This window comes from Palaemon carinicauda, chromosome 39 (assembly GCF_036898095.1).
Source record: "Palaemon carinicauda isolate YSFRI2023 chromosome 39, ASM3689809v2, whole genome shotgun sequence".
In the NCBI taxonomy this organism is placed as follows: Eukaryota; Metazoa; Arthropoda; class Malacostraca; order Decapoda; family Palaemonidae; genus Palaemon; species Palaemon carinicauda.
In genome coordinates, this window is record NC_090763.1 from 43556955 (window position 1) to 43568525 (window position 11571).

At 33.4% G+C, this 11571-nt stretch overlaps 1 protein-coding gene across 1 annotated transcript; it reads left to right on the forward strand.

Moving 5' to 3' along the window:
* The first annotated feature begins 5338 nt into the window (after nucleotides 1-5338).
* Nucleotides 5339-6022, forward strand: LOC137631374 (uncharacterized). Its single transcript, XM_068363145.1, has one exon. The coding sequence runs from the start codon at nucleotides 5339-5341 to the stop codon at nucleotides 6020-6022; it is 684 nt and encodes a 227-aa protein (XP_068219246.1).
* The last annotated feature ends 5549 nt before the right edge of the window (nucleotides 6023-11571 follow it).

The following is an 11571-nucleotide window of genomic DNA, read 5'->3' on the forward strand; positions in this document are numbered from 1 at the left end:
GTGTCTTTTTATATCTGTAAGCATTGTATGCCAATAAAACAATGATTTGGCTTTCTGTGACATTAATGAGAACCCAGGGTGTCCATGTAATGGATTTGAATGCAACCAATTCAGGACAGTGGAAACAAGTGAGTTTGGTACTACTACCTGGTCGTTAGTTACATGTGGTGTATTGCGGGTTTTCCTTGTCACAGTCCTACACAGAATATTATCTTTGATTACATAATTCTGCTGCTTATACTTTATATATTCTTTTTCTTTATGATTGCCTTTCAAAGCATTTATAATTGTTTCTATTTTCTGATCTTTTCTTTGCTCAGTCTGTAACAATTCAGCACTCCAGCCTAAATCTTCTTGTTCAGATATTGTTTTTACAATAGGCATGGATGTTGATATATCTATTAATTCAGCTAAAGACTCCGTACAAGATGACACGGGGTTGCGTGATAATGCATCCGCAATGATATTTGCTTTCCCAGGTAAATACCCGATTCTTGCGCCAAAATCTTGAATGATTAAATGCCACCGAGTTCGTTTAGGGCTGTGATTGAAGCCTTTAAAGAACTCTGTTAGTGGTTTATGGTCAGTAAGAACCTTAACGGGATAACCGTAAATTATGAACTTAAAATGCACTAGCGAATTAACAATAGCTAGTCCTTCCTTGTCTATTACTGCATACTTACTTTCGGAAGTTCTCAATTTTCGAGAATAGAAAGCTATCGGGAAAAACTGTTTATCATATTGCTGAAGCAATACCCCTCCTACTCCTAAGTCTGAGGCGTCTGTTGCAATGAAGAATTCCTTACCGAAGTCAGGAAATTTTAAGATAGGAGAACTACACAGTTCATCTTTCAAAGTATTAAACGCCTGTTGATGTTGCTCAGACCATATGAAATCTACGCCCTTCTTCGTAAGATCAGTTAAAGGAGCGGCTATTATTGAATAGTTGCTTATAAAACGCCTGTAATATCCACTACAACCCAGAAATTGCTGTATTCCCTTGACATTAGTAGGTATGGGAAAATTACGTATAGCCGACACCTTATCATGGACTACTTTAAGACCTTGGCTTGACACCATGAAACCCAAATATATTAATTCTGTTTTGAAAAATTCACACTTACTAATCTTTACCCTTAAGTTATGTTGTCTTAATCTCTGTAGTACTAGTTCTAACTTACGTAGATGTTCCTCTAAGGTGTTGGAAAAGATTACAAGATCATCCATATAGGCATGCAATATATCCCCTAACAAGTCTCCAAACACTATGTTAATCATTCTTGTAAATGTTATAGGAGCACAACGTAAACCAAAAGGCATCCGTAAAAATTCATAATGTCCCCTGGCTGTGCTGAAGGCTGTGTATGGGATACTATCTTCTTCTAATGATATCTGGTGAAAGCCTTTAAGTAAGTCCAAACTGGTAAAATATTTATTCTGACCTAATAAAGACAAAATATCGTCAGTACATGGCACTGGGAATCGATCAGGGATCGTTTCCTCGTTTAGACGACGAAAGTCGACGCAGATACGCCATGTTCGATCTTTTTTCGGTACAACTATTAAAGGAAAATTATAAGGGCTATTTGATTTTCTAATGACTCCTTCCTCTAACATTTTACCTACTTCATCATTTATTTCATTCTGGAATTTCATAGGGAGTCTGTACGAGGGTACATATATAATTTTCTGTTTGTCTTTTAACCTTATTTGATGCTCGATCACATCTGTTTTCCCTAAGGATCCATCCGTAGTGGAAAAGACATCTGTATATTTATTTAAAAGTTCAAAAATTTTCTGCTGAATTTCTTCGTCTTGAATGTCCTTACTGATTTTATTTTTAATAGATCGTAAAAGGGATTCATCCGCAACTGATTTAGAGTGATTGATTTCAGCAACGGTAAGAATACGATGTTTATAAACTTCTACATCCAAGATATGTTGATTTTTGTGAATTACTAAAGTGTTATTTAAATGATTACAGACTTCGATATTACATTGCTGATGTGAGCCTACTGTATAAATAGCTTGTGTGACAGACAATCCATTGGTTTTCAAAGTATCGGAAAGGATTAATATTTCAGATCCCGGTAGTGTTTTCTTTATTTGCACTATTAAATTCGAAGGTATGTTTGGTTCGATATATTGCGTGCAAGATGATATTACGGGTGAACGAGAATTCTGCTGGGTCGCGTGTATTATTTCTTTATTAGTGAGACAAGTTATTGGTTCTTCAACGTACGTTACGGTTACATTTGTCGTCTCCTTTTTATCCAAAACTGACTTTAAAGTATTAGAAGACTTATAGAATTTCCCTTTGATATACACGCCGTGCTTTGCAGGAGCTAAGATAATGTTTTGATTTCCCATAGATGGGTATCCTATAATTACAGCTGGATACATATTAATGTTTTTCACAACAACAAATGTATCGGCAAACGTGCGATTACCGACTCTGAACTGAATATGAGTTATGCCTATGACGTTTAATTCATTATTTCCTATACCTGAAAGTCTGATTCCTGATTTTTCAATCGGAAAGTTCGAAAACAACAAATGATGCGTCTTCAAATCCATAATATTACGTGGACTACCAGAGTCAAAAAATAACGTAAAGGATTTGTGTTCTAAATTTACAGCATATAAGGTTGGCCGTAACTCATTTTGGCTTATTATTGTATGAATTCGTTGCAAATCTACGGGAGCATGCACTGTTTTACTTAATTCGGCCGTGTGTTTCATAGGAAAATCTATTGTCTCACAATTATCTGATAAAACATTAAATTGATTATTCAATACTATTGATGTTGACATAAATGACCTTGACCCAACATCACTCTCTTCCCCTCTAGAGTTAACTATGTGGTATTTGCTTTGCTCTGCACATTCTGAAAATTAGGCTGACTTTGCGAGGTCTGGTTTGACGGCCCAGGCTCAGCGATATTTGAAGAAGTGTTTGTTTGTTTCGGACTCTGAACTGCATTGACATTTTGTTGTTTCTTCTTATTGTTAAAATGAGGATTTTTCTTTTTATTTCCATATGGAACTGACTGTGGAATTGACTGTGTATTTCTAGGATATTGTTGTGTCTTACGCGCGTAACATTGACTATAAGAATGTGATCCTGTGTTGTGAACTGAACAAAATTTCGTTCTACAGTCTGCGCTTATGTGACCTTGACGTTTGCAGTTGTAACACGTCACTCCCGCTACTGGATTATTAATTACGTTCACTGTTTGTGGTTTTGTTTCATTCTTAGCAAAAACTTGAGTTAACACGGGATCGAGATCTGGACACTTGGACATGTGCTTCTTTATCTGTTTATAGACATCCAATTCCGTACTTGCAGGCATTAACTTCTTATCAAAGCACCGCACTAAAGCTTCAGGCAACATAAGTGTCATGCAAGTTAAATACATTAATCGTAAAAAATCTTTCACGGAGATATTATCGTTAGTAACCCAAGTGGAATTACCTAAAATGTCCTGATATTCGTTAAGCCTATCAGCTATGAGAGCTGCTCTCTCAACAACATTAAGCCGATTCATAGTGGCTTGATTAAGTGTATTTCGTAACGTTAACACTACATCCAAAGCTTCCTCACCCCCATAGATCGCGCGTAACCTAACTTTGAAATCATCCCAAGTAACTGCTTCCTGAAATGAAACACCTCTTAAATACGCACTCGCATCCCCCTTAGAAAAATCTATAAAACTTTTAGCTTCTTGTAATTGTACAAAAGGATCTACGATTTGTTTGGCATTTAAATGGGCATCAACGGATGAAATCCATGACTCCACATTTTGTGGCAAGAACCCGTTGACACGGCCTTGAAAAGGAAGGATTGCTGACCTGGCATTTACAAGCGTCACAATTGGAGGAGGATTAGCCTGGCCTACACCACTAGGTCCAGGGGTAGGGCTGACAGGAGGAGCCATGACTGCTGTATTCTTTTTTTTTCTATCTCTTTGACCCCTTTCAATCCTATCAAAATATCTATATGAGTACAGACGCCCACTGCGTAAACGCATATGTATAATAAAATTCCCCCAACAATGTTACTAATCCCAATACATTTCCCCCCAAGAGTTTATGAAAGAAAAAGGAATTAGCACAAAGAAAGAAAAATTCTAAATGAGAATTCGGAGTTTCTTATAACAAAGTTTAGGAATTCACTCACCCCAGTAATAATTGACTAACGACTTGTGATAACTACACTTCACTGCACAAACTGAAATGAATACAAAATCTTTGTACTTAGCTTATATATGAAGTCGAGTCGTCTCTCTCTCTCTCTCTTGATGTTTTGTTAGCGATGTCTCGTTCTAGTTTCTTGTAGAATGTAGGTCTTCCTGGATATGTTTTGCAATAGTTGAATGCCAGTCCTTGGGTTTCCTAGGATGTTGATTGAAGATTCTATTTGTATACTAACATATGTTGGTGTTAGCATTTCCGTTGGACTTAGTCAAAATTGTAGATTTTTGTAGATAGTTCTGAGTTCTTGAAGATCTTTATCAGGTATTACAGCTTTTATTTTGAAGTCTTGAAGATCATTCTTTGGTTTTACAGCTTTTATGTTGAAGTCTTGAAGATATATCTCTGGTTTTACAGCTATTTATTTTGAAGTCTTGAAGATATTTCTCTAATTCTTAGAGTTTAATCGCTGTCTTTGAGTTTAATCGCTGCCACCATTTATTGGTGTGCTACTGTCTTAAGCACACATTTGAGTATGAGTTGTTTTCAGATGTATTTAAATGGTTTATTGAACACATCTTAGTGGTTTTTAAGTTTTATTGTATATAAACAACTGAGTTAAACATCTCCATCACTGGAGGAAGCTGTGTTGGTCCACATGACCAATTCTGGTGAAGTTTAGATAAGAACTGCACAAATTACTGATATCCCAAAAATCGTACACTTGCTTTAATTTGGATAAGTGACGGAATCGGAAGACACCTGCATCCGGTGACGTCACAAACTTTCACACGAAGAGGCAATGTGTTGACACTAAGAAAGAATGACAACTTAGCATCTTACATCCTGTACACAATTTGAGTTGACCATAGCAAATCTCACGGCCAGCTCTTCCAACCAACATGACATATTACGTCATTTGTTTTAAACATGTAATATTACTATTCTAAATATTACATATATACAGCCTAAGACAGAGGTACAGTTCGTGAGTGAACCGCCAGACAGACATGTAGAACCATACACACCACCATTTCACCACACTTCCTTTGATTGCTTTGGGCCTATAGGCGTAAAGGTGTCAGGAAATAAAACAGCAAAGCATTATGGAGTCATCTTGTAATTGGCAGCAGATTATTCAACAATGGGTTTCATGCAAGTCCTGCGACGGTTTATTTTGATTCGAGGTCATCGAAGAAAAATGACCAGTGACAATGGGACCAAGTTTGTGGAAGTAGAGAAAGAGTTAAAGATGATGATACAAGGTTGGAGTCAGGATGAGCTTAGGGACTTTGGGGCTGAGAAAAGCATTACATGGAAATTTACAATGCCAGCAACACCACACCAAAATGACAACACTGAGGCACTGGTTGAAAGCTACAAGGGAACTTTGAAAACACTTATTGGGTCACAAGTACTGACAGCATTTGAACTGTATACGTGTCTCATGGAAGTGGCAAATCTAGTGAATTGGCGTTCGATAGGAAGAATACCAATGGATCTGGATGACAGAAGTTACATATGCCTGAATGACATCTTACTGGGAAGGGCTTCAACCCAAGCACCGCAAGGTCCTTTCAGAGAAACAAAAAACCCAAGGCATAGGGTAGTGTTCATCCAGAAAATCATTGACTCATTCTGGAAGAGGTGGGTCAAAGACGTCTTACCATCTCTGGTTCCATGCAAAAGATGGACTATCCAGCAACGAAACGTAAGAATTGATGACATAGTGGTTACATTAGACAAGGATGTCATCCGAGGAAAATGGACTCTGGGAAGAGTAATAGCCACCAACCCTGGAGATGATGGACGAGTTCGAAACGTATGAGTTAAGACAAGCAGAGGGGAATATGAAAGATCAAAAACAAAGATTACTATACTTTGCCTAGTTGAAGGTTTTGAGGACTAGGTCCTCGTGGCAATGGCGGAAGGGTGTTTTGTGGAGAACTGGTGTAAATCTATTGTAAATAATTGTTTGTGAATTATAATTTAGCTTTGTAAACAACTGTTCTATTATGTAATGAGCTAGGTTTGGCGAATTTATTGTTATAAATAAGTATAAATTTTCTTGATTATTGTTCTCTTTCAAGAAATTTTATATTATGTTGAAAGCTAGGGCTGGTTGCTATTATTTGAGTTATTATAGTCAGTGTTTTCTGTATTAGGAAAATCAGTTAGCAAGCAGTGATCAGCTGGAAAGGTTCAGTTTGGAAGGCTTTTTTGAAAAGGTTCAGCAAATACTGTATTTAATGTTTTAGAGGAATCCTCCACGAAATCGAAGAAAATAGTTTATATCCGATATAGAGGTTTTTCTTGCTTCTTTCGCCGATGGCACATACTTGGATAATTTATATGGTGCAGATCCTACAGAACTAATTATTGGCCTAGCTGGATAATTTGGCTCATGAGTTTTAATAGTCGTACACATATATAGCAACGTTGGTGATATTGTACAAAGCTTTTTTATCAGATCTTCATTCCTTTTCAGAAACTCTTCCACTTTTTTGTTGTAATTACTATTCACAGACTCAATAGGATTTTTTCTTAATTCCATGTAAGTGCTTTCATCACTCAATAGGTTTTCCATTTTTTTTCTATATAATCATTTTTATCCAAGATTACCAGTGCCCCAGATTTATCAACTTTTGTCAGTTTAATATTGATATCTTCCATTAACTCGGCAGCTGCTTTCTTGAAATTTATATATAGTTATGCATATATAACCCTATCAGCATGAACATACAATTACGTACATATCAGTACGTATATCTAACATAACATTATAGAGTGACAAAATAATTTTATATATACCTTATGTGGATGCTATCTTAGGTCTAAATATTAATTTTCCATTAGCATTAATTATCTCTGGTACCTTTAGTTCTACAATATGTGGTTGAAGTTTTTTATATACCTTTCAAATCACTTTAAATTTAATGCGTCAAGTTTGTACATTCCAAGTGCCATATTCAAGTTGTTATCGAAGGTTTCTTTATGAGGCTAGACACAATTATTTCATAAAGTATATATAATTGCTGGTCAAACCTGTAATTAAAACATGGTCCTGCTATCAGCAATATTTGAAATTGAACCGCTCGATCCAGGGTCTTGCCAAAAAAAAAAAAAAAAAAAAAAAAAAATACATATTACGACTAGTAAATTACGTAAACTCCCTGGCTCGAAACTCACCTGCGTTATGCTACATAAGTCTGATACACAAGTGAATATCTCCGAGCTCTGAGAATAATATGCATCTCTTAAACGTTAATCTATATTAACTTTACAATCAACAAAACTGGGTTATTACTTTACTTTTACAGGAACTATTCTAAAACCAAAGTCTTACTTCGGTTCTTAGTCAGGGATACGAGCAATACACTGAATTAACTATGGGTTATCAAAATAATGTAAACTTCACAAAAATATATGTATTCTAAAAATAAATTAACAATTCAAAAGTAACACCAAAAATAAATCACTCGAAATTTAAATCTAAATTAAACCTTACACTTATGACAAAGTAACACTTCATGAACAATACAATCACTTGTTTCACATGAAATTGATATATGTAAATATCTAATTTTGATAATAAATGGGAAAAAGATGACACTTTAACTCTATAGACAATAAACTATAATCACAGTTACATTTACGTGTCTGTTCCTCTTACAACATTTGGGCTCACACAAGGTTACAGAGTGGTTAAGCAAAAATAAATGCACTTCACTGTGTAACCAAATTATACAGGACCAGTCAAAAAAAAAAAAAAAAAAAAAAAAAATTACAATATAATCTGTACTTACAAATACACGTTACTTCTTTCAAATTAAACACAAAAAAATATCAGGACTGTTTTGACAGGCGCTATTTACATTTGAGGGAAAACACTTAGTAGCTTGATAGGTGTTGGTAAGAGTACTATCGGATATATGGCTCCATCGGAATATCAGGCTGGATCTCTCTCTCTCCAAAGCAGTGGTAGGCCTTTTTATGTCATCCTAAGTTATCCTGAAATCTTTCAGGAAAGCATTCTCGAAGTGTGAGGTCATGGGCTCTTGTGGCATTAAGGTGGTAAACTTGGCAGTTTGAAGAATGGTTCTATCGTTGCCTGATGATGGCAACCCTCTCATCTAACTCCGCCCACCTCCTCTCGTAACATTAAAAAAGAGAATAAGTCTAGTCGAGAACCTTCATGCAATTTCTAACCACGTGGAAACAGGATGCAATCTCTATCGTTTTATACCTCCTATGTGTCATGCAGTATACATTTAAACAAGATTATATTATATAAGACTTCCTTACCAAACTACATGAAATTAAATAAAATATTCTTTAAAAATAACGTAAATTTACATATACTGAACTGAATGAAAATATAACTAAATGAATGTCAAAAAACTTCAGTAATTTACATACATTTACTTAATGCTACATGACTGGGACCCACCTTACAAGCTGGCTATAAATCTTTTAAATACACAAATGAGATATGTGAATAAAAGTCTACTTTCATGTAGACAACGTTTGTAGGAATATATATATATATATATATATATATATATATATATATATATATATATATATATATATATATGTATATATATATATATATATATATATATATATATATATATATATATATATATATATATATATATTAACAACATTATTTTGAACTAACAGTTGACTAGTTCTCTTTATCTTTTTATATCACAAGAAGTAAAGTTTTGAAGCAAAAGAGATAATTTAATTATTTCATGCTTCATTGCTTTAACTGTAACTAATGGCTTACGTCAGGGTGCCTCTACTGAGAAACCAGTGTTCTTATGCTATAAGAACACTGATTTATTGCCATTATATTATAATGGCAATAAATTCACACCTATGGAAATTAGAAGAAATCTTATTCGTAAAAATCAACATATATGAAAGTTCAAAGATATTTTGAAAAACGATTATGAAAATACTACTGACGACATCTAGATCTTTAATGAAGTTTCTCAACACCAGTTCCTAGGTTTCCAGGGTATGTATATTTATGTATATATATATATATATATATATATATATATATATATATATATATATATATACATACATATATATATATATATATATATATATATATATATATATATATATATATATATATATATATATATATATATATAGGCCTATATACGTATAATCATATGTATGTATGTATGTATGTATGTATGTATGTAGGTTATGTATGTATATATATATATATATATATATATATATATATATATATATATATATATACTGTATATATATATATATATATATATATATATATATATATATATATATATATATATATATATATATATATATATATATTATTAATCTGGTCTATTGTAGAGTAATTACAGTAGTTTATTAATTATTTTATTTATATTTTATTTGTGCATTGAAGAGAGGATAGCCAGCTCTTAAGATGAGTTCTCTTCGTGTAGATGTATGTATATTTTGTAAATTTTGTATGACTTTCGTCGTGAATTTCATTGTATTCTTTATTCAAGTCAGTGTATGTAAATTTATCTCACGTATTTTTGTTACAAAGTCTTACGTAAACTGGTTAAGAGTGTTATGTGACCATATGAAATATGAACAAAGGCTTAAGTAATGTTCTTTTATATGTCTATGAGGTATTGCGTCATTATTTTGGGTACCATATGCTTTGGAGTTTTCTCAAAATACCCAGTGGTACGATGTTATCTTTTTTTTTATTTGGGGACAATGGATGGGCGTATCTAGCTGACTGAAAGAGCCGTCTGGGGTGGCATGAGTATGCGTTCAAGAGAGCGACACTTGGTAATTCTGACGCCTTGATCTGACCCCTGCTTCCAGAATGCGCTTTCCTGAAATCTTCTGGAAGTAGCTGAGTCTTAAATAAACCTCCCCCCCCACTACAGGGCTGCATAGCAGTAGTAGAGAAGCAGCCGTCTTGTGAAAGAGCCAAAAATTTCCTTTCTTTCCGAATACCTATAGTGTGTCCTCTCCTTAGTGACTGTGCCCCAAAGAAAATCCTGTGTTGAAAAGATATGGTGATTGTTGGCATTGTGTAAAGATTTCTAACGGCATGAAGGTTATGTATTTATATTGTGATCTGGTTATCTATTTTCATTGTGTGTCAACCTTTAATAATATATTCAGATTCAATTTCAAGTGAAACAAGTGACTACAGTATATAGTTTTTTAAGTGTTATTTCTTTTTTCTTAGTCTAAGTATTATTCAGATTTAACATTTAGTTTCAAGTCATTATATAATTTACAGATCGTAACATTTTTGTCTTAATTTAAGTTTTGTTCAAACTTAATATTTCGAGAGATTGTATTGTTATTATGTAAATTCTTTTTTAAAGTGTTGTAATTTATAGAAAATATATGTATTTTTGTAAAGAGTGTTATAGAACATATATGTATTTTTGTAAAGAGTGTTATAGAAACTATGTATTTTTGTAAAGAGTGTATTATTCCAATCACCATTATTTGGACTAGTTACGCTTGTATCCTGGTAATGAACCATAGTATGTTTATTCATAATGATAATTACCCAGGTTAGTTTGGAGTGTATATAGGAGACCTTTGGATATTCATTGTTTTATATATTGCTGTCTAAGAGTTAGTTAAGTGTCTCAGAATTCGTGTATTAATATTTTAGAGTGTAACAGTTTTACTCTAAAAGCAAACATGTGAGGTTAGAGTTTTAGATGTCGATTAACTTGCCAGTCGTAGTACATATTATATTACATGTTTGGTTCCCAGTCATGAGCCATAGTAAAATATATTTTTGTTGCCCAGACCTGGGAGTTATTAAGGTAATATATATATATAAATATATATGTATATATATATATATATATATACATATATATATATATATATATATATACATGTATATATATATATATACATATATATATATATATATATATATATATATATATATATATATATATATACATAAATAAATATATATATATATATATATATATATATATATATATATATATATATATATATATATACATATAAGACATATTATGTATACATAGCAGGTAGTAGGCTGGTCAGGGCACCAGCCACCCGTTGAGATACTATCACTAGTGAGTTATGGGGACCTTTGACTGGCCAGACAGTATTAAATTGGAGCCTTCTCTTTGGTTGTGGTTCACTTTCCCTCTGCCTTCATATATACTGAATAGTCTGGCATATTCTTTACAGATTTTCCTCTTTCCTCATACACCTGACAACACTGAGATTACCAAACATTTATTCTTCACCCAAGGGATTAAATACTGCACTGTAATTTTTCAGTGGCTACTTTCCTCTTGGTAAGGGTAGAAG